Here is a 25,422-nt window from a genome sequence, read left to right as displayed (position 1 = left end):
GAGGAAGAAGAGCAGGTGGAAAGGAAATGTGTGTGTGTGTGTGTGTGTGTGTGTGTGTGTGTCTCTGTGGACTCCTGCCAGGGTGTTTTCCACAGACTCGAGTGATCATTAGTCAAGCCAGAGAGATTTTTTTATTGTGTGCATTATGTGAGCAGTGTTTAAGAAGAAAATAAAATAGATCTTATGGAATTTAACAGCTTTGGTTCTGATTATTCTTAACAATTTTGGTTCCTTAATGGCTCCTTTAATACTTCTGAAGAATAAATATTTTAAGAAAATACGTTTTATTCCAGGCAGCCCAAAATAAAATACTTTAGTATTGTACTTAGGTATTTATTTAAGTATTTTATTTATAAAATAATTACTACTTACACACATGTAGTTTTAACTACACATTGTCCTGGTAATAACCTGCAAGTCACTTTGCTATTTAATACAGTTTAAAGTGTCTATTTTCTATTTTAATATATTTTCAAATGTAATTTATTCTTGTGAAGCGAAGTTGTATTTTCAGCATCATTCCTCCAGTCTTCAGTGTCACACGATCCTTCAGAAATCAGTCTAATATGCTGATTTGCTGCCCAAGAAACATTTCTGATTATCTTTATTTTTCAGTTTTATATTTGAAATCGAAATATTTTCTAAAGTTATAAATATCTTACATCCTTAACAGTTCCATTAACATTTATTTTAGTATTTTTGAAGAATAAATATATATTAAAAAAAATGTATTACAGGCAGCATATAATTGTCAGGGAAATGTCCACATTGCTGACAACAATACAATCTAATAATTGGCCTTAATATTATATTTAATAACACAATCCAAAATGGGAAAACATTTGTGTAGTAGGTGTTTACAACAAAAAATGATTGTGCCTTGCAACTGCCGTTGTGCTTAGTATTACATGAATAGACACATTTATAAAGTTTGTCGAATAGAAAATATGATTTATTTACCTTTTGCCACCTTTTTCCTTTCACTCTGGTGAACTCAGGTTTTTTCAGTGTTCCCACTAAATCTGGATCAATGAGTCATGCATCTTGGTTCACTCCAGTTTTATTAGAGTTCAGATTAAAATGATATACAGTAGTTGTCACATGCAGTACAGTAGGTGATAAATTATAAAGAATCCATAATGCAAAGCTGTTGTTTGCTTTGAAAATATCATATTGAAATAATCTTATAGCTGCTGCCTATGGATTATGGAGGTCTGGTAAAGCTCTGAACCTCTCGTGGCTGGGTATTAAGTCGATAGTGACAGTGTTTCAGTAATCTAAAGCCGATTCTGCACAGATTCGATACAACACATAAATCGTTCAAATCCTGACTGTTTAGTTTTGTTTGGGAAAAGACTCTCATAATAATATGAGAAAGAGTTCTGTTTGACATATTGCATTAATGAGTATGTTTAGTGGTAGTTGTGATTAGCATCCCCTGTTGAATAAACAGCTCGGTATGTTTTGAAGCATGGCTGCTGGTTTGAGCCAGTTTAATGCAGCTTGTCCTTAGCAATTAGCTCCTGCTCAGGACCATTTTAAGACCAGCACATGACCATCTTAAACCAGTTCAAAACATACCTAACCAACACATGATGTTTTTTTTTTCAACAGGGTTGTTGGGTTGGTGTTTTTGTGGTGTTTTAGAATGTTCAGGGCTTGAGGTGCTTCAGTGATAATGTTTGAGGATACTGGGAATCTTGGGTGTGTTTCAGGGTAAAGTTAAATTAGCAGGACCAGATTATGGTCCTGTGGTCCAGGATGTTGGGTGGTGTTTAAGAACGCTGGGTTATGTTGGATTGGCAGGACTGGATCATGGTTTTGTGGGGCCCCTGGGCACAGGTTTTGAGGCACCGCAGAAATGTTGGTAGGTGTTTTGAAGATGCTGGGAATGTTGGGTGGTGTTTGAAGATGCACAGGATATGGGCTGTTTGAGGATCCTGAGAACGTTTGGAGGTGTTTGAGGATGGTGGGAAATGTTGGATTGGCAGGACTGGATCAAGGTCCCATTAGGTCCCTGGGCAGTGGGTATTTATCTTTATTTTGTTGTTATTTCATTGGAATAAATCAGGGGTCACCAGACTCGGCCCTGGTGTCCTGCAGAGTTCAGCTCCAACCCTAATCAAACACACCTGAACCAGCTAATCAAAACTTCCAGGCAGGTGTGCTGAGGAAAGTAAGAGCTAAACTCTGCAGGACACCGGCCCCTTTAGGACCGAGTTTGGTGACACCTGGAATAATTGATAACTGTTGAAGGCTGTCAAGGTAGAAACTAGGTTTGGGCGATTTTTCAGATTTTATTAATCCATTTGAATTTAATGTTTTGCCACAATTCTGTTTTTTATAAATCGACTCGAGAAATCACGATATTGAATAGAAATGATACCAAACATCAGAGTTAGACACAATATGCCAATGATAGTAAAGAGAAAATAATTATCTAACCCTATTCTGGCGTATATAACGCATGTGACGCGCATGTGAAGGACCATAAGTAGAATATATTGCTAGGTGGCATTCACACAGAATGCACCTTTGTGTTGACAAAGATGCGACGTGGGCAGTGCTAAAATAAAAAAAAATCCAAGAAAATGGGAGTTCAACTTCTTTTAACATCTTGTCCACATAATATTTTAGTTATGACATGTACCAGCAGGGGTGACTGCACAAGCTAACCAGCCAATCCTTGACCCCCTGGGTCTTGAATATGTTGGGAATCTGTTGGGAAGGTGTGTTTAGGAATGGTGGGAATGCTGATTGGAATTTGAGGATATCAGCTAATTAATGCCGGGTTGATTTTGGTAGGTGATATTTTAGGATGCATGAAATGTTAGGTAGAGAATACTGGGAATGTTCAGTGGGATGTAGCCAATGAATGTGCTAGATGAATTTCTGCAGGTTTAGGATGATATAAGCATGTGAGGATAGTGTCTAGAGATGATGTATAAGGAGTGTAAGTGTGAATACTAGTGGACTACAATATTTAATTTGTTTTATGCAACATGAATAGATTCATGTTTTAACTGACTTAATTGAAGTTACATTGTTTTAGAAGAAAAGATTTTAAAGCATGTTAAGCTAACGGTTTCACTGAGCCATGTATATGTGTGCAGTGTCAGCTGTCCCAGGCATTGAATGGAGTGTCTGACAAAGCCAAGGAGGCCAAGGAGTTCCTGGTGCAGCTGAAGAACCTGCTTCAGCAGATACAGGTAACACAGTTTTAAAAATGTGAAAATGATTAGTAATGTTTATATAGGTTGCCAGTTTTGAATGTGTTCTTTTCAGTTTCATATAACAACCCCGAATACGTTTTGAACACTAGGGAATAAACATTTTCTTCACATCAGAGCAAGTAAAATAACATGATTTAAAACAGCCATGCTAGCAGCACTTGAATATTAGCATATCCTCTTTGATTTTGAAGTGTCTCATTAAATATGCAAATGAATACCTCGTTAAAAATGAGGTGGGGTAATTATAACGTTCAGCATGTATACAACAAACATACCATATGTCAGATGTTAACATGAATTTTGTTAGGATGTTTATGCATTGCATTTCAAAGGCTTTGATAATCTAAAGCTGGGGTTTTTAATCAAGGCACATCTCCAAGGGGGTCTGAAGACAGATAAAACATAAGATTCATAATAAACGTATACAAATATTTCATACATATCAGGTTTGAAGCATTAATTATCACTTAAATATTATAGAATGTATTGTTGAAATAAAATGTTATTGAGAGCATTTTACGTTATACTGAGGGTCCTTGCAATAGTCCAATGACAATGATGCAGCTTAACATTCATTTGTATTGAATGTTAATCAATGCCATTTCCCCCCCATACATTTCATATTGATGTCATGAGTTTTGAATTGTATTCTGCCTGGAGACCACTGGATTATGAGCTCTGAGCTGTTTTTACTCGAGGGAAGAGTTTAATGCCCTTTCATACTGCCGAGCAGGAAGAGATTGTCTTTGAAAGCCTCTGTAAGCAGACTTTGCACTTAAGTGCTATAGTGATCAGTGATTTTCAATTCAACGTGACATACTTTCTCACACAGAGACCAGTCCTGCAGAAGCACTATAGTCTGGTTTCAAGCCTGAGCTCTTATTATAAAATGTACCAGTCACACATGCTCATTTCAGACATCTTCTCTTCATCATCGTTGTGTAGTAGATGAAATGACTCAGTCCCATCAGCCCCAGTGTGTGGGTGTAGGTCTCACATCTGAGTCACAACCGAACTCAAAGTGAATGAACGATTAGTTCCGTTCAAAACTCCTACACCACAGACTCCCTCCACTGACCTCTGCCAGCTTTGCAAAATGCATTTTAAAGCCAAAGTGTGTCATTTCTGTGCCACTACAGACAGCAAACAGAATAGCAAAAATAATAATTTAGTTCTTAATAACGCTTTAGTATAGTGACCAGTTCTTACTATTTATTATCATGCCTATTATTAACACTTTAGGTGCCAGAGTTTTTTCCCTAAAACATTCGATTTTGACGATTAATTTCAAAAGACTATATCTTAAAAGTGATAAAAGATAGAAGACTTTCTGTCAATAAAAAAAAAAATATTAAGGATGACCCAATGTTTATGGAGGGATTACATTTTCCCACCTAATTTGCATATTATGACGTCATATGGTGGTGGCCAGCTTGAATTATAGAATTTTCATGAAAAATCCCGTTTAACATATTGGCTGTTTATTAGTACATATAAAGCACATATTTTGCAAGACAAGATTTTATATCCTAATCCCACCCCATACCTAGACTTAACAACTACCTAATTGACTATTAATAAACAGCAAATAAAAATAAATAAATTAGTTAATAGTTTGTTAATAGCGAAAATCAGACCTTAAAGTAATTCTTCAGCTTAGACTAAACATAAACATTTATCTTATTTTAAATCACTTTTTAGAATAGATTTGGTTGTAGATAATAACCCTTATTTGTTTAAACATCATTAACCAATAAAAAATAAATCAAATAAATAAAAATAAAACTCAATTATGTGAATTTGTGGAAAGGTTTCAGAAAACACTGGCAGATGGGGGAGTAGAGGTAATGTTATATTGTAACCACATTTCCACAATATACAAAGTCATGAAACTTAAGACAGTTCAGGCCAATAGGTTCTAACTAAATCTGATATAATCACATCATTAATATTATTATTAATGCAGCAGATGGCTAGTGCTTGCTGTAGCAGATTCAGCACACTTCAGAAGGCCCTCACCTTCCCCAGCTCCACCTGTATAGATCTGCTACAGGGGGATTTCATGTATGTTATATCTGCAGCAGCAGTGTTTCTACAAAAGTTGCATATTAAGGTCACCAAAAACAAAATATAGATATATTGTATATAGTGTTTTTGGTTTAAATTCTTGAGGCTGACTCTCAGTATGTGTGTACTGTGTGTATGTGTGTAACAGGAGAACGGCGTTGAGTTTGAGGCATGTCTGGTTGCTCAGTGTGACGCTCTGATTGAAGCGCTCACTCGGCAGAGGGCCAAACTGCTCACCAAGGTCACAAAGGAGAAAGAGAGTAAGCTGAAGGTGGGTCGGCACACAACATGCACATCTCGTCATTCATTCCTATTCTAAACTCCTTTTGACAGGGGTACACACACCTAAAATTACATTTGCTAGCGCCTGTAGTAGTAATATTTTGCATCAGCCTTTAAGGGTAATATGGGAAAGTATTTTATATACATGTATATACACTATACATTTTGCAGCAGTGAGATTATTTCCTAGTTTACTGACATGAAATTGTCCCTGGCTTTACTACACAGATGGGATAGAGGGAGAAAACACTTTTTCAGAGTAATTTTTAAATATGGATGATATTTCAAGTGCAGTTTTCATCAACTCTGGTTGTACTGAGGACCTCATAATTAAAAAAATTAAAATAAAAATAAAAAATGTTTTTTTCTCTGAGATAATTTGTGGCTTAATAGAGCAAGTTCCTCCATCTCCCGGGGTCTGTGTGCTCTGCTCAGAAAATCAAATGAAGTGTTTTTGTTTGCAGTGACAGGAGACGTCATTTTCTACTCTAATTAATTTCTTCCACGCCATTAGTCTGACAACAGAGCTTTACACTTGCCCTCTTTCACCACACTGAACACAGGATGTGAAAGTTAACCCGCTCGGTCCAATGCGTTTCTAAAGATTGTTAAGAAATTAATCCTTACATTGTTCAATAGATCACAGTGATGGAAGATGATATTGTGTGTTTGGAAGAATACAATTATCTACAGTTTATGTATCGGAAAAAAAGCAGCAGAATTGGTTCATGAATGGTTAATGTATGGCTCTTTGCTCAATAAACCAACCGACATAATATCCTTTGCTTCATTTGATACAGATTAGAGACAGAAGGCTTTCTGGTTATTTTAATCATGATAAAGCTGGCAGAAAAAAAAAATGAAAATGAAACACATGAAGCTGATTTTTTTCATATGTTAAATATTCATGGCCTCACAATATTAATGTTTTTAAATATTGTTAGTTAATTTTTGATTAATGGCACATTAAACACATTAAACAGTGTGTTAATCTGCTTGCTTTTGTTTTGTTTAAATATTCATTTAATTCTAACTTAATGCTGGTTCTGTCAGTTCTAATTATATACAGTCATTCATCATTCCAGAGAGCACTTGACAAGTGCATCATTAAATAATTATCACAAATAAAGAGTGACTGATTTGATCAGCTTGTCTTCACATTTGCACATGGATGGCAAAAAAAAAAAAAAAAAAAAAAAACATGAGTGAATGTTTGATAAATGAGTAATCTTTTAAAATCATTGTATTTAAAAAAAGCAAATATTAATAGAATATATGCAGGATTATTCACAGTTTATAATTTCAGGAAAGAACATTTAATACTACACTTAAAGTGATAAAGTTCATACAAAAAGAGATTTCGTCATACAATCACCCTCATATCATTTCAAACCTGTAAGACTTGAATGAAGATTCTTTTATTGACATATGAATTCCATAAGAATCCAGCTGTTAATTCCATAAGAATCCAGTTTTCTGAAGAGACGCAGTTCCTTTGTAAAGTACTTTATGTGAAAAGTTAGCCATGACATGACAGGAGTCATGACTGCATTCACAGCACGGACATAAGATTTTATTTTAATTTTATGAAGTGGTTCATCTTCATCAGTGTGAGCATGTCTTTGATTGAATGGCTGTTTCTCAGACTGTGAGGGTGTGATGAGACCCTAACCATCTCCGCTCTGTTTCAGACTGTGAAGGATCAGATAACTCACTGCACCATGAAGCTCCGACAGACCACAGGAATGATGGAATTCTGTCTGGAGGTTATTAAAGAGAACGATCCCAGTGGATTCCTACAGGTACAAACAAGACAAAACCCCCAGAGAGAAACACATAATGACAAAAAGAAAATATATTTTAAGTGCTGGTTCCATCTTTAATTCTAGAGTATGAATGAAACTTGGTGTCTTGTAAGATGTGGTTTCCGGTGTTCACACTGGTGCTCAGCAATTAAACTCTTTCAATAACTGATGTTTCATAGCAAGTAAAGTATAAAATATTGAGACGACAGCTCCAGATGAGCCACGCTGCCTCTTTACAGATTTTTTATGAAGTATCGATTGTGATGTTTCTTTGAGTGTCTTCACAAAGCATGTAATGTGAGTCAGAGAGGTCTGTCCAGCAGAGATTTCTGAAAAGGCAGGAAAAAAGAAGACGTTGGTAGAAAACAATGTGTTTTGAGGATCAAGGCAAACCGATGCATAAAGGGAAAGAGTGAATCGCTGAAAACCCTGTGTAGAATGTTATGGACTAAATCAGTGGCAACACAGTTAGCAAAGCTAAATATCATGTCCTTAAAATAATAGTTCACCCAAACAATCTTTTTTTTTTTCATGTGCCTGTATTCCAAACCATTTTCCAATTTCAAAAATAGATTAAAAAAATTATAGTTTTAATGCTTATTTTCATCAATAATGCACCATAGTCAGGTATTTCATTTTTGACAGGAATGAATACGAGAAAAAGAAGTGCAACGTGTTCAGTGGATTGTATTGTTGTTTAACAACATACTAACGGTTTAGCTTTCTGAAAAAAATAAAAAACTTTATGTAGAAGAAAAAGGTTATGAAATAGTTTGTTAAATGAAAAAAAGTTGGTAAAAAAGTCTATCCTTCATTTTCATCCGTGTTAAATTGAATGTGGTGTCTAACCTGACTAAGGTCTGTAAAAGAAAGAATTACACATTTATATTAAATATAATTATAAAAACATTTGATAATTATAATTTCTCTTCCAGATCTCAGATGCGTTGATAAAGCGTGTCCTGGCGTCTCAGGAACAGTGGGTAAGAAGTGCATTGGAGCCAAAGGTCTGCCCAGAATTTGCTTTGACCGTCAACACAGATCCTCTGATGCAGTCGATTCTCCAGCTGGACTTCTCCCAGAATAAAGGTAACACACCTAACAAATGAGATTTCATGTTTGCTGCTTGTAATGAACAATGTTGGGGGCGTAACATTAACAAGCAATGCATATTACATAATCAGGTTATGCTTTAAATGTTTTGGATTTGAGACCATGCATACCATGCATGTTCTTGCATTAAAACAGATAGATGGAACATAGCGGAGCTGAACAGAAGGTGCACTTTTACAAGTTTACCTAATACCAAAACAATGTCATAGGATTTTTTTTTTAAAGAAATTCATACTTTTATTTAGCAAGGATGCATTAAATTAAGAGTGACAGAAAAGACTTTCAGAAAGATCGACAAAAAGATTTCGATATCAATATAAGTGCTGTTCTTGTGAACTTCCTGTTCATCAAAGAATCCTTAAAAAAGCATTGATAATAATAAGAAATGTTTTCTTGAGCACCAAATCTGCATTTTAGAATAATTTTAAAGCATCATGTGATTCAGAAAATTTAGCTTTGCCATCACAGGAATACATTTTCAAAATATACATGGAAAAGCATATAAAATTGTAGTAACAATACACAATGTTACTGTTGATTGCAATCTTCATATAAATTCATATTATTTCATTTTCATATAAATGCAGCCCTGTAAAGCATAAAAAATAGGACCTCTTTTTAAAAGAAGGGGGGGGGGGGGTCAGTAGGTAGAATTCAGGAATATTTTTCAGAAATATATAAAAATGATCATGTAACAGCATTTTTGTAATTAACACAGTTGTTTATGAGTAACTAAAAACATGTTCCTCAACACTGGTGGCCACTGTAATAAAGCTAATAATATAATCTGAATTTGTTGCAATGAGATTCTTGTTTTTCCCTTTAGAATCTGGACTAGTAAACAACAGGTTGGAAAATGGCAATTAACCAGGTTTGGGAAAGAAAACCAATATTGAAAACACAAATTCACATCTTGTCAAATAATAATTGGACTATACAATCCAAAAATAAATTCCCAGTTTCAGAGGCAAATGATCCCCACAGTTTTACCTCTAGACTCACACATGCAACACCTGCTTTGTCCGATATCATCTTTCAGATGGTCAGGAGGCTGCTTTATTGAAACAAATGCATGCAGGTGACCAGAAAGAGGAGGAGAGCACAGGAGGTATTTCAGAGCTCCCTAAAATACTCGACCCCTCCCAAACCCACAGCCCCTTATCCTCCGTTTGGCACCAGTGACTTTAAGGAAGTGCTTATTCCTATGCATGATGTCACTCCATGATTACCCCGTTTAACCATGTGATGCTTCAGTGTATGACAGTCAGCTTAAATACGTACTCTTTTAATATTTTTGTCTTTTAGCGGAGACCTCCACAGTGCCTCCTGCACCGCTGTTGCAGTTGGAAAAATGCTGCATGAGGAACAATAGTGCCACTCTGGCCTGGAGGATAACTACTGTCCAAGCCCTGCCTGTAGAGGGTTACGTGCTGGAGCTGGATGACGGGAATAGCGGGCCTTACCGGGTACATCCACAACATTTTTTATATTTAGCAGTATTGAAAACAAAGAAATCTTGTAATATTTTTTTACTCTGAATGAAATCAACTCAACTATGCACAGTTTTCATTCTTGTGCTGATATAATTTGTACTGAATCAGGACTTTTTGGCAGGACATTTTAAAGAGCTTGTTCCCCTCTAAAAATAGCCAATAGCGTTTCGTTTCTCAGTCATCAGCATTTTGATTTGATATTTGTGTAATGGATGCAAGCTAGTCTGGGATGCAATAAAATTGCTAGCCTTCCATGTGAATTGGTGCTAATTAAATCCCATTTGGAGCGGTGCCAGTAGAACCAGTGACATTGGTGCCGTGACCCGGACGAGAGTGGGGTTTAAAGGAGCCCAGCTAGTAAGAACTGTGCAGCTAAACCTCACTCTTCTGGACTCAAGAAGATTTGCACTAGCAACTGACACTAGTAGTTGTGGTCTTTAAAGGAATAGTTCACCCCAAAATTTTAATTGTCATTAATTACTCACCTTCATGTTGTTTCAAACCCATGAGATCTTCGCTCATCTTCGAAACACAAATGAACACAAATTGAAGAGCTTTCTGACCCTCCAGTAGACAGCAAAAGTTATACCACGTTTAAGGTCCAGAAAGATAGTAAGGACATTGTTAAAATAGTCCATGTGACATCAGGGGTTAAACAATAATTTTATAAAGCTATGAGAATACCTTCCCTGGCAGTCTTCGACATGCGTTTTACAAAAATTACTTAACTCTCGGTTTCCTGGCCTTGAGTTTGGTAATACATTTGCTGTCTATGCTGTCTATTGTCTTATCTCTTATCTTACATGAGATCAAGCTTTACCAGATGCTTTCTATTTTTACCTTACACCTTGTCTACTTTTTCCATCTTACCCTGTCCATGTTTTAGGAAGTCTATGTTGGGAAAGAGACCATCTGTACAGTGGACGGCCTTCATTTCAATAGTTCATACAACGCTCGAGTCAAAGCGTACAACTCTGCTGGCGTGGGAGCGTACAGCAAAGTTGTTGTTTTGAAAACGTCTGATGGTGGGTGTTTTTGTCATCTTTTTCATACAGTTTCTTTCATTCACTTTTAATAGAGTGTTCTTAAGCTTCTTTTCTATCTATGACGCTCATTCACACAGCTTTCCCATTATATATTCCCTTTCCTCTGTGGATCCCTGCTGTGGATGCATCTCTTTAATGAGTGCTTTATAGGAAAACTCCTGTTATTTCTTTTTAGCTACTCTACTGATCAAACTCTGTCTATCTTATAGGGAATTCATTTGACTGAGTGTATTTAAAAAATGCTGATATTTTTACCAATATTACTGAGGCTTTTCACTGTTTGTACCATCCATTCCACTTCTGTAAGTTAATGTTGAACCACCAGAGTGACTTTCTATATGAGTGAGTCATTGAATCATTCACACAACCGATTTGTTCAAAAACACTGATTCTGCTGTAGCTTTTTTGGTAGAACTGTTTTCTATGGCTGAGCAGAAGTATACAAATTACTCAATATTACTCAATATTAAAATAATATTAAACTAAAAAACTCACCATCACCCTACTCACCCTCAGGCCATACAAGATGTGTTTGTTTCTTCATGGGAACAGATTCTGAGAAATTTGCATTACATCACCTGCTCACCAGTGGATCCTTTGCGTGTTTGTATGAATAAAATGCCTCATTAAGACTTCTTAACTGCTAGCATTTGCTAAAATATGAGTCATCTATCCATAATATTGCTTTCCCTGTTGAAAAAAAGTAAAAAATGCAGCACAGTTCAAGCATCGTTTACAAGCAAAAACAGCCAAAAATTGTTCTAAACAAATATTTCAATGGATTTTGATAAGAGAGGATAACAGTGGACAGTGTTTTTCACTGTTTGGACTCGCATTCTGATGGCACCCATTCACTGCAGAGGATTCATTGTTTAGCATGTAATGCTACATTTCTCAAAATTTGTTCCAGTGAAGGTCTTGGATGACCTGAGGATGAGAAAATGTTCCGCAAATTTTCATGTTTGGGTGATTTGTTCTTTTATCTTGTGAATAGAACTTGTAAAATGTTTACTATACTCTGTATTTCTTAACTTTCCACAACATCTTTACAGTGTTCACATTGAATGAACATGGCTAACTTGTGCTTATAGCTTGGAATGTGATAAAAGATGGCAAAACAATAATAATAAAAAAAAATCTTGAGGTTTTTAGAATTAATTTCATATTTAGCAAAATGGCATAAAAACACTGATACCTAATAGAGGAGCACAGTGGATAAATGAACACATGCATTTAGTGATTAAGATTAACACAAAAATGTTTATGGAAAAAAAGATAATTATTTAGATTTATTGCACTATTTATAGGTGTATATTTATGTCCTGTGACTGGCTTTTAAGTTTTGCACCAATAGAAGACCGTTAGAATTAAGATCCTAGATATAGTTACATTGGCAGGTTCTAGATTGCTACACAAACCAGGGGTCCCACAGGAGATGTTCAGTTAACACAGGACTTACTGGGGTTTGATGCTAGATTTGCCTCACAGGCCCTTTGCTACCACAAATCTTCTAAGAGAGCATACTAGCTTCAATATTTCATTCCTTCAACTCTTTTAATAATTAATGTCTCACTGCAGGAGTGAATATTTGTAGCTATGTGTATGATCAGCAAATTATGATGACTAAACTTAACCTCTTTTATATGGTTGCTGAAGGAGCTGAGAACATTTTTTTCTGGGAATATCACAGGTAAAAACGATGCTTTTATCTGTCAGATATAACTGAAATAACTGTCCTAAAATTCCCTTGGCTCTGTTTTTTAAATCTTAACAAAAAACTAAACAGAAAAAGCCTTTTAAGTCACAAAGAAAATGGTGGAATTTAAAATTGGTGCACTTGTTGACTTTGTTTTTGTTTTGTTGCACAAACAGTTGGAGAAACAGCATTAACTATTGTCATTATACAGTGCACAGCAATGTCAGTCAAATGCTGTGAGATTCTATTCTGAGTAATCTTAGTAACCTCTTTGACTGAAAATATGTTTTTGACTTATTCTGGCTTTCACAAAGTTTATTTGATCTTTCCTCTGCAGTGGCATGGTTCACCTTTGACCCTACGTCAGCTCACAGAGACATTGTCCTATCTAATGAAAACCAGACTGTGACTTGTAACAGTTACGATGATCGTGTGGTGCTCGGGACCGCTGCCTTCTCCAAGGGCGTGCATTACTGGGAACTTAGTGTGGATCGATATGACAACCACCCCGACCCCGCATTCGGTGTGGCCCGGATTAATACGATGAAGGACATGATGCTAGGGAAGGACGACAAGGCCTGGGCCATGTATGTGGACAACAATCGCTCCTGGTTCATGCACAACAACTCCCACACCAATAGGTACGCTTCCTAATTTTTCTAGAGTGGTGATACATTTTGCAAGGTGGGCTTTGACAGATTTGGTCCACATTGTCTTGGACAGAAAAGGACCAATCTGTTCAACAAATAATTTTAGTCTATTCACTGAAAATCCACATAACCAAAATTGTCAAGCAAGTTTAATTTAGGCTTTATATTAATACATTTTGATCAATGCACATATATAGAGGACATCAAATATGGTCAATGGCTGCTCTATCGTATACTTGCTGTCATTGTCTATGAACTTCATAGAGAGATCAGAAACATCAAAAGGAGAAGTACGTTTATTTGTGTCCTAAAGATTAAAAAAGAAAGTCTTCAAGAAAGACTTGAGAATGAGTAAATGATAGAATTTAAATTATTTGGATTAAAACTATGAATAATATGGATTTAAATCAGTTTTACTGGTTTTCTGTAGCTTAAACAGTAGAGCATGATGCTAGCAATGGCATGATTTGGGTTCAGTTTGCATGCAGCAGTAACTAATAAAACGTGTATCTTAAATGCAATCTAATGAACTGTTCACATAGAGCATGTTTTTCCATTCCACTATTGTCTCTCTATGATGGATGTGTTCGATCATTGCGATCATGTTTTGTGTCTTTTGCAGTTCCTTGTGCATAATATGGCATACTAAAAATGCAGCACTTAAGTTAAAATAAGTTCAAAATTCAATGTTAAGAAACGCATTTCAGAACATTCCATTTTCCCACTATTCCAAAATGCATTATGCATGAATAGAAATGCAAAATACATAGATGTAAACTTGCTGACATATTATAAGCAGAAGAGCAAGACAATAACACACGTCTGTGATAGTTCAGACTATGCTGTTGATGTATACACACTATATTACAGTATGCTGGAATAGTTTCATAGTTGTGGAGCATTATAAACAGTTTCAGTATAAAGGTTTGATTATGGATATACTGGATATGTAGTGCATGTACACATGGTGTGTGTCACAGTTGTGCTGATGCAGTGTTCTCTAGAGAGGATGAAAGGCAGGCTGATTAAAACCCTTGAATACTAATGCAATGATTTAAAATTCTGCCTCCGTTTATTGATATTGAGGTGACTCCGAGGACACGCTAACACAGTACTGATAGTGTTACACTTAACAGTCCCTGATTTCATATGTAGCCTGAAGCCAAGCTTGCTCTACTTCTTTTTTAGTCTTGGATCCACCATACACTTAATAACAGTTTTTTCCTCTTCTCTTTAAAAAAATAGTTATAGATTTTTTAAGATGTCTTGTTCTCAGCATGTTTCTTTTATCTTCTCCTCCATCATCCAGAGGCTGTAAGCAGGTACTGTAAGCCATTCAGATAAAAGTAGTTTGTAGAATCACTTCTGTAGAAGTTTGCTAGTAACAGTTGTAGTATTATTAGCTTTGTGATATTCGTTGGAGAGAATGTTCTAGAAACACAATGGTTCTGTTCACAACATGAATGCAGCATGCACATTCAAGTTAAGACCCATTCACACCAAGGATAACTATAACATTGACTGTAACGTTTTAATAATCATTGTGATTCTTAAGTATAGAGAAGTTCACGCCATAGCTTTAAAGAGAAAAGACACAGAAAGGGATGCAAATTGTGACAAAACATAAAAAATCCAAACACAAGGAGTCACATGAGGTTTATTTGAAATGCATGTTAATGGGATAATTAACTCAAACAAACAAACAAATAAAAAAGTACACATCCTCAAGTTGTTCCAAACCCTTAAAATTTCTGTTCGCCATCAGAACACAAATGGAGATATTTTTAATAGATATTTTATAACAAAAAAGTTCATAATTAATACAAAATGTATAAAGACATTGTAAGAGTAACCAAGCGATTTAAAGGGTACCTATTATGCTCCTTTGTACAAGAGGAAATGTTGGTCTTTGGTGTGCCCAGAATGTGTCTGTAAAGTTTCAGCTCAAAATACCCCATATATAATTCATTATATTATCTGGATAATGTCATTTTTGAGTTGTGTCTAAAAACAGAGCTGTTTTGGTGTGTATCATTTTAAATGCAAATGAGCCACATTTTCCCACCCCATCTCCAGAAGAGGGCTTTGTTTATATGTCTTTCTGCTTTGCATACACAGCAATAAACAGCTGTTAGAAACTATGGCAACGCAGGGCTGTCAATCAGCCATCGTGGGAGGGGCCTAAGCAATGTGATGTCATATAGAGCATCACAGTTCCGCCCACTGCTGGTGCCGGAAGTAAAATTCAATGCAATTTCTGCATTGACATTTGGGAAATAAGCCATAAAAACGTAACCATACATGGTAGACTTAAAAACAGCTACGGCTGTACTAAGCAATAGTATATGCTTATATAAACGGCAAAAGTTCATGGGGCACTAACCTTGTTTTGAGATAAATGCCTTTTATTCGCAATGTCTTGGATAAGTACTTCATTACCCACAATACTGAACAATCCCACAATCCCACAGTGATGCATCTGATTGGTGGAGCTCGTGTAACTGTCTGGTTAAACCCCGCGAAGATCCGTGAAGACTGAAGATCATTAATAAAAAATTAAATAAAAATATGCTTTGCGTTTTTTTGCACGGTAGACTTATCAGTGCAATCGTGTGCTCCTTGGCTGCCATGATTGCTTTTTTCAAGGAGGAAAACCACTTTAGATAGGGTCATGTAACGATAGTTGAGTGTAGAGTGTCCGAGGGTCAGCTTGTGGGTTTTGTATGGGCCAGCATAAGGGACAAGACCTACAAAGTCTTGGTGAGTTTTGCAGGGAGGTTGGTAACGTTGGTTAGCATTATCGTCCACTTTAGCTAGGCTACTGTAGCCTTCATACGGTATGAGTCATATCAAGCATTTTATGATGCCACTGTCAAAACAATATTTAGCCTAGGCATACCTTTTTGTCCATTTACTGAACATTTGTGTAATTGCAACGACATGTGTTGACGACTGAGCGGTGATTGCAGTCAGGTACAAAGCACTGCCCCATTTCGCTGTCGTTGTTGTTAACCCCTTTCAAACACGCACACAATATATAAAATACACGATGATAAATATAAAAATCAATACACAATACCTATATAAAACACTATTTATTTACACGATTAATACTGAAAGAACTGCTATTACTGCACATTCACTATATAGAATAAAATTCACTGGAGGAAAAAGTTCGCGAGGGCAGCGGTCATCAGATTTGGAAGTCGCTCAAAAGGCTGAGGCTTGTTCGCGGTTGGTGCTTCAGTCGAATTCAATGAGGCGCGGTGGTTTATGGGATGAGTAGTTCCTGCGCTCGAAATGAAAATATGTACACAGTCTAGTACCTTTGACTTTTTTTGGATTTTCTATTACTTTTTTCACTCGAAATGATATGTTATATGCTTATGAGTTCAGCCGTAGCTGGTTATTCTCAGACATGCTCTAAAACTCTTTAGATACGGATTTTTCAGAAAGTCAATGGGAAAAATGAATTTGAAATTTACTTCCGGCACCAGATCGCTCTTGGGCTGTGGGCGGGACTGTGATGCTCTATTGCTTAGAGAATAAGGCCTAGTGAAACTGATTTGGTTTAATGGGGATTAAAAAAAGGAGTGGGTGGATTTTTGTCATTGTTGGGTGGTTGTGTTCACACACTGCCAACACACATTTATGTCCAAACACCATATAAAAGTGGATTTTGCAAAATCCAATCCAAGTCTTTTGACGAGAGACGTCACTTTATATGATGATGAACAGATTTATTTAGATATGTGATCCTGGACCAAGAAACCAAAATTGAGATTTATCAAATATAGTAAAAAGAAATGTAGTTGCTTGATCTGTAAGAACAAATCTCGCTGGCTCTTATCAAAGCTCAAACGTGCTCACATGATACATAAGAACAAAAATCCTGGTGAACTAACCCTTTAATAACAGTTGGAAACAGGGCCAATGTTTAGAAATACATAATATGTAGCGGCTTCCCTTGTATTCCTCAACATGTTTCTTTAAAGGGACAATAAGTAACTTTTTAGGTATTTTATTATCTAAAATCAATATTTTTATTCATAAATATGCCCTCAATGGTGTACAAATACCTATGCCCATGTTTAAACTAATCCTCGTAAATGAAGAATTTATTATCTTTATATACATGGGACGGGTAGGTCGACGGAGGCTTCCATGTAGTTCCGCCATTTTGCAAAACTATAATAGCAGAGAGGGACAAAAAGTACTAAGCCAACGCGTTTCCACAACGCGTTTTCGGTCAGAGCCAGAAACGCAGGTGCAGAGCAGTGAGAGGCGCTTGAAACTGCGCCGGCAAGTTTAAAAGTCTGGATTGCATTCTTATTATGGACCATACATATGCCGCGCCACAGGAGAAGAAAACATCGTCGCCAAAACAGTCAAAAATAGAACGTAAAAGGAAACGTGACCGTAGATTACAGAAAACAAGAGTTAATGTCGGGGAAGCTTTTTCTAGGTGGAAAGAGCTAATGCTGGATAAAGATTTCAAAAGAGACGCTGAAGTGGCCTGTTTTCTTCTCGACAGCTAAGTCAGTGTTTGATGATGATATCTAACAATGCACATAATTCAGAAAATATAACGAATAAAGAAGATAACTACTAATTACAATATTTTATGTTTTCCACAGTCAGTAATTCATACTGTAACATTCGTTTGTTAGTTGTCATGTTGCAGTTTGTTTGAAATAACACACCTGTTCACCTGAAGGAAAACTCACGAAGTGCTATTAGAAGACATCCTGTCAAAGCTTTTTGGTACATATCGCCTACCGTAGATGCAACGCGCATTTGAAAAAGCGAGGCGCTGGAGAGCAAAATTAGTTTGAATGCAAAATACAATTTCACCACTAAATGGGAGTAATTCCTACTTACTGTCCCTTTAAAAATGTCTGGGCTTCACTACTCTATAAATATAAGTTGGTGTTATCACACTTGCAGTCGTCCTGTCAAACTGAATATTAGCATTGCTGTGATTCAGAAGTAACATACACACTAATGTGTTGTGAGTAAAGTGGAGTCATTACACTTCGTTATTTACTCTAATCCAGCTCCACTCCAAATTCTCCGTTACCTGCATCCTTCTCATAGCTCTGCCCACAGAGATCTCGGATCATCCTGAGTCGCTGATTAACTTCATTTGTCTCCTTCCTCTTCTCTGTGATTCTTGCAGGGCTGAGGGTGGCATCACAAAGGGTTCGAGTGTGGGGATACTGTTAGACCTGACAAAACACACCCTGACCTTCTTCATCAACAAACAGCAGCATGGACCCGTCGCTTTCGAGAACCTGGAGGGTGTGTTCATGCCCGCAGTTAGCCTCAACCGCAACGTCCAGGTGAGCGGCCGATTCACGCTGACACACACACTGCAGAACTCTCTAAAACAGAGCTTTTTACAGACCTTTTCCTTATTGCTGGGTAGCCATATGCATATGAAGGAACAAGAACAGTGCTGTGTTAAAACAGATGATAGAAATGAACAAACATACCTGAAACAGTTTTCGTAGCATTTGAATTTTCTGGTGTATGCAATCTCATGCAGAATACATCGGAGTGAAGTGAGCAAGTTTCCTCTCATTAGTAGTGTGAACCAAATTAAATTGCTCTGAGACCTCACTCTTATTGTTAAAACTCGATTGGTTACAACCAAATCAGTCTGTATGCATTTCGTAATTAATGTTGGTATATTGAGCGGCCCTAGACAGAACTGTGCGAGGGTGTGTGTCAATGAAATGCTAATTTAGCTTCACCCAAGTGACTTTTTTGCGACCCACCTTGTCCCACTCTTGTACCCTTGTTCTAGTGACAACAGAACTCCAACTGAGCGATTGTCATGGCTGACACCAAAATCCACTTTAATTTTCTTAATAAATATTACTGTTTGAGTCTCGTCATTTAATGTAAGCTGTTGTATAAAAGCAATGTCACACTCAATATCTTTTATAGGGTGGACATCTATTTTTTTGTTGCACAGTGCTTTAGATTAAATGAATCGTCTTGAAAGTTAATAGATGGAAATATAATAATTTAAGGTGAATCATGATATTAATTTCCATGCCTAGTGATCATCAGCACATCACATTTATCAACATTAATGATTTAAATTTGTCTTTTTCACAGGTGACTCTAATCACAGGTCTGGAAGTCCCTAAGAGCAACAAGTGAACATCGTGGACCAATAAGAACGAGCCAGACCTTTCTTGTTAAAGAAATCAGTGCTCTACTCTGCTCTTATACTGCACTGACATATAATGCTAATGTTAATAATACCCCCCCGCCTCCCATGGTCATATGGGTGATTTGCATTGCAGTGTTTACAAATCATTCCCACTTTGAAGTAGAGTAATGGCTCTTTTTCATACCTCCAACGAAAGATAGCACAGTTTCAAAAACATATTTGGATTAAAACCAATTTAGCAGCCATTTGATATGTTAGCAATGGAACGGAGTGATCAAACGCAACTGATAGTGATCAAACAACTGTGAGACACAAATCTCAGGTTTACTCACCTTTAATGTGCTTCAGAAGCCCTCAGAAATATCATCACTCAGACCATGAATCTGGGGTGCTGGGACTGAAAGAGTCCCGGTCAAGCCAAAAGCCCTGCGTCACATATTGGTGAAGTTTACAGTCTCTTCAGTTCGTAGTTCCACAAGTAAAATTGTAAACCTTATGGCTAATATCACACTTCTGCTGAATAAGCTGTAAAATTTGAGGAAAAAACAACAACGATTGTAGCACAAACATTGCCGGATGAGTTACATGCTGAAGTGTAATACTTAATGTATGCACAATTCTCTTAGCAAACAGCACAAAAACACACAGGAAAAAGCTCCAGGTTTACAGAAATGATATAATACCTGCCACTGGACACAGACTGTGCCCTCACCGCCAAGTAGACTCAGCCTTGGTGCTTTATATGAGCCACAGTTGTGAATATTCAGCCAGAATCTCAACTCTGAGGTCTCTTTACACTGTGACCGACACATTCCTTAAGAGTCTTGAAGCTGACGTGTGTAATTTTCTCTTGACTCAGCTTAATATGCAGAGATAATTGTAAGCCATTTTAGGTTGATTTCACAGAAAAGTGTAAACACTGATTCAAAACATTGCATTATTTTTTGTTTGAACTCCTAGCAACGACTCAACCAGTAGAGAGAGTTTAGGGCAGGGCTGTCTGTATTGCTGACCAATGACAAATGAGCGGTCGGGAAACCTGTTTGAAAACAGTCACTATATTTTTGTAAATTTATTTAATGAGGTGAAAATTACACACTTCGACAGACTCGAGCTTCATACGCTTCATTATAATAAATTATCACTTCATGGTCCAAATCAGTATTATTTCAATGGCGCACCCTTTAACGATTTTTTTAGATTCCGATGTCGAAAAACAAAGTCATAACTTATAGTCGGGAGAAACGATTGCGTTTGCATGTTGTACAGCTGTAAATATAGTCAAAGCAGTGAAGCACGCATGAGTTACACATTCATTATGTTGAATTTGTGTTACGTAGTGTGAATACGTGAATGAAACAGGAATACAGCATAGACGCAGAGTTGCAATCTGCCCAAGTGTTTATTGTGTGGAATTATTTTTCTGATAACATAGCTTTGAGTTAAAAGTAAAACCACCAAAAGCTACATAACTACATAACTACATAACTCCTACATTAAATGCTACGAGGAGTCGCATATGGACCTTGCAACAGGAGATACATGCCTATGTTTCAGTTTATACCTCGGTTCAAAATACAGTGGTTTCAGGGAGAAATGAGAGATAAATGAAAGATGTTATATTTGTTTATTTTCCTGCCCAGACATTAACTCATGGGATTATGGGAACAGATAATAACTCATTGGTGATGTAAAGCATGGGATGTTGTTGATATTTATAATGTGTTTCTATGAAGAGTGTAATTATTGTAAATAGCTTGAGCAGATACATTTATCTCGCAGTGAGTGCTTTGCTGTCAGGAGTACCAAACTAAAACTGAACAGGTACTGGCACTAAATAAGAGCGTTAAAAAAAAGAAAAGAAGGAGTGGTTAAATGTGAAAAGCTGTGCTTAAAGGAATGTTCTGGGTTCAGTCAGGACTATTGTCTCTTTTGGAAAACTGAGAGTGTTGTTCTAGGTCACTCATTGACATCTTTACACTACTATGATGGCATTTCAAGTATAATTTAAAGAAAAAAAGGGGACTTTTAGCAGTAAAACACCAACACAAGTACCGATGGCTTTTTCTAACTATTTAACATTTTGGCAAATTGGTGACTAATCCATATAAGTTTCTACAATCTCATTCGTACATGTCCATAGGATCTATTTATGCCCCAGTGATGGTTATGTTTAGGGGTAGGGTTAGAAGTGAATGTTCATGCTTACTTTTTTGCTAAAAATTATAAATATTTATCTGATATAATTCAGTAGGGAAGAATTTGGACTAGTGCTTTAGCTGCATTTCCACTTCTTGACCCTTCAGAACATTTTGCCCTATAGACCTTCATTGTACTGTAAAAGTGCCAGGTTTATTTATTGTCTGTGGAAACTGCCATTATGCCACATTTGCTGTCCATATGTACTTTTTTTGCATAATACACCGCATTTATGACCATCAGCTGCCAAAGTAATGGTGATAAATACAGACATACAGACATACAGCCATCAATGGCTTCAATCCATACAAAATAACCAGAAAACATTTGTACAGATCTCAGGTTAGCCCTTAATAAATGCAACTTTGATAGACATTGATATATTTAATCTCTGTATGTAATGCCAGTAAATGGAGAGCACTGATATATAAATAGCCAATGTGGGTAAAATATATTTTATCTCAGTTTATGTGTTTTCATTTCACAGTCAATAGTGGGCTGCCCATGGTCATAATTATGGACGATGAGACGGAAAAATCATGTGACTGAAACGTATGAATAGCTAAAGCTGAACTTTGAGCATTCCTTTAAATCCAGTTCATTCTGTCGGTGACGCCTCCCAAAATTGCCATCTATTTCACAGTGTCATCTTAAATCTCACAGTGGACTTTTTTGTTTGTATTAAAGTATATTTAAAAGTTTATGTCAATGTAGAATGATAATAGAAACACTGGTCATATACTGAATATTAAGCAAAAAGAAAAACAGTGCATTGCATATGTATTATAATAAACCAACTGTGAAGTAATAGAGAATTCATGAGCTAAATATGGATACGACCCAGATTAATGGGAGGAAGGATGTGTAATATGAAGATATTTTACCTCCTCAAAGGCTGAGCAAGTTAACTTGCAATTCCTGCCTAAGTGAATTTATTTAAGCTATTACACCAACTGCCATAGCCTAAAATATCCAGATCTCGGACATTAATAATTTTCCTTACTTTTCCCGTTTCTCACAGTCTTAAATATTCATTAGGCTGAGAAAATGAACGTCTCGTCCTGTGCCTCATTCACACAAATCTGCCGACATTAGAGACGTTGCTTTGGAAGGTGGTGTGTTTTCACTCAGACTGGATGTCAAGAAACTTCATCAAAAGAAAGCACAGATTCATTACACTGGGTTTTGTCCAGAATCAAGGAGACACTAAACAAGTGATTTTCTTGAAAGCACACAAAATGAAATGGTCTTGAGGTGTTTGCTGTATAGCTGTATGCTTAACATGACTGCCTGCAAGTGAGACCATCACAAAAAGTTCAACGGTCCCAATAACAGCATTTAAGGATTTATTTTTCTATATACAGCATATTACTCATGTGGATGTATACGTTAGTCAGGTGTTTGGCCCTCAGATGATCTCTTTGTGAAGAGTTCGGAAAGGAAAGACGAGCTGTTTCTCTGAAGAGTCTTTCCATTGATCTGCTGACACACACATATGTCATTATCATCATCATCATCATCATCATCATCATCATCCTCGAAGCAAACTCTAATGTGTGGGAACGCGTGTTTTAGTGCTTTTCTTCTGTATGTGATCTTGAGCTTTCATTTCCTCTAACTAACGTGATATTTTGTATGTCTTTGTGGTTTGTATATCAAATACATTATACATGACATTCTTTTCTTACTGCTTAGTGTAGCAGAAAACCAGTGTCTTTCCCTTTTAATAAACAATACAACCGTGATCCATGCATCTTTATTCAGAGTATCTCATCTGATTTATTAAACTCTCAACGATTTTCTGAATGTCTTTGGAGCTCAACATCAGCATTCCCCAGTTGAAGCGTCTATGTCCACCAAGCTCTCCGCTAGACGACAAATTACTTTTCTCAGTCCTGGGAAGTCAAAAGCGCAAATAAAATTAGCAATGCTACAAAAACAGACCTGATATCTTGACTCTGAAGGTGCTCTGTGAAATTTCACAGCCAAAATTCAGTAAATTCAATTGGATTCACTGCACTAACCAACAGACAGTGAGTTGTGCTTCATGCATTGCAGCATTATTTCCAAACCCTCAACTTTCTTAATGTGACCACACTTTTAGCCTGGGCTAATACAATCAAGCACAAACAGATACAACCCATTTCATTTAAATGACAAACATAACATCAGAAAGATTCGCTTTTTATTGTCACTGAGTTCAAAACGTAAACACAAACCTTGATTTTCCTTCATTCTTTCTTTTCTTCTGTGGTTCCTGATGAAACACCCAGAGAGGAAAGGTTAGTGGAAAGTTTGCACATGCTGTAGAAGCAGTCAAGTGTTTTAAAAAAGTAAGCTTATAACAACTGTTTCAGTTTTTGAAAAGTTGTACTTAACAGATTTTGCTTCCTCATTAGCTATCATCTTCTGTTCTTTTATTATTTGTTGATACACTTTGTAGTTAACATATTGCTTTTTAGGGGGCTACAGAGAAAAACAACAACATTTATTAATTTGAGAATTATAAAAAAATAAAATAAAAATGACAACGATTTTGGTAATATTTTGAGTTCAGTTTTATTTTTATATCTTCTAATTGCATTTCTAGATTAGTTTTAGTCATTTTGTTGTGTTTGTGTGTGTGTGTGTGTGTGTGTGTGTGTGTGTGTGTGTGTGTATATATATATATATATATATATATATATATTTTATACAAATGTGGAAAACATTTTGAAAATATTGGCTTTTTTATGCTTTTAGGTTTACAATACTTTACCTGCTGCCAAAACATTGCAAGTGTAGGGTCAGTGGGGCGATAGAGTTACCTTCAAATGTCTGTGACATTCAAATAAAAGCATTATTAAATGTAATCACTTTCTCTGCAAGATTCAGATCACATGCTTATAGCGCCCCTTGTGGCAGTGCTGAGAATGCATACTTGTGCTGCCTTATATTGCGTTCTGAGACATTTCTGAACACAAAGCACTGCAGAAGATTTTCTTTGAGTATGTCTGAGGCCCAGCAGTCCTGCATGTGATTAGTGGATGTGTGCTGAACTGACTTGATTTTTACTGACTTGTAAACTGTGAACAAATAGACAATCTGAACACGAGAGAATCAATGTGATGCGAGAAAATATTTATTACCTTAATAAACATACAATCTTAGAACCTCATAAATGACTGATCTGGGACACTCTACACGAGCAGAAACTCCACGAGGCAAATAATGTTGAGCTGCAACTGAATTCAGGAGTTTGACATTAGCATATTGCTAAGCTAACAACGAAATACTCTAAAAACACACAGCAAACAAATGTGAGGTGTTTTTTTTAACAAACTTTTATTTTGTTTTCAATTATAGCTGAAAACACCTGCTTTTCAGTATTTTCAGACTTCAAGAGTAGGCTATTTATCATCAAAAAAAAAATTTTTCATTTTGTCCACCATCTTGAATTTATTTTTGTTTGATATCCCAACTTGGATAGACAGAAAGTGAAGTCTGTGTCCATCATGCACTCAGTTTTAAATGAATTCTGTGAACTCTGACTTGCGTCCAAACATCCAGATCGCAAACCAAAGCAAAAATCTGGTCATGCGGTGTATTCAAGCCTTGAGCAGCATAATTAAGTTGTCTATCTTTTGGCACGGCCATCCGTCATACATTCAAGTG

At 36.5% G+C, this 25,422-nt stretch overlaps 1 protein-coding gene across 1 annotated transcript in view; it reads left to right on the top strand.

Annotated features, from left to right (window-relative positions):
* The window catches only part of LOC127984220 (E3 ubiquitin-protein ligase TRIM9-like), a 35,961-nt gene extending 12,448 nt beyond the window's left edge, over positions 1-23,513 (top strand). Inside the window, exons 2-10 of the mRNA XM_052586758.1 lie at positions 3,114-3,209; positions 5,449-5,571; positions 7,274-7,384; positions 8,323-8,476; positions 9,806-9,966; positions 10,880-11,018; positions 13,073-13,376; positions 18,565-18,727; positions 19,512-23,513. Of these exons, the coding sequence (XP_052442718.1) occupies positions 3,114-3,209; positions 5,449-5,571; positions 7,274-7,384; positions 8,323-8,476; positions 9,806-9,966; positions 10,880-11,018; positions 13,073-13,376; positions 18,565-18,727; positions 19,512-19,556 (1,296 nt within the window). The 3' untranslated portion in view covers positions 19,557-23,513. The remainder of the gene's footprint in view (positions 1-3,113; positions 3,210-5,448; positions 5,572-7,273; positions 7,385-8,322; positions 8,477-9,805; positions 9,967-10,879; positions 11,019-13,072; positions 13,377-18,564; positions 18,728-19,511) is intronic.
* Positions 23,514-25,422: the final 1,909 nt, after the last annotated feature.

The sequence above is a fragment of the Carassius gibelio genome, chromosome B20, assembly GCF_023724105.1.
Source record: "Carassius gibelio isolate Cgi1373 ecotype wild population from Czech Republic chromosome B20, carGib1.2-hapl.c, whole genome shotgun sequence".
NCBI classification, from domain to species: domain Eukaryota; kingdom Metazoa; phylum Chordata; class Actinopteri; order Cypriniformes; family Cyprinidae; genus Carassius; species Carassius gibelio.
The sequence above is the reverse complement of the archived record's forward strand: the minus strand, read 5'-3'. Positions and strand labels throughout refer to the sequence as shown.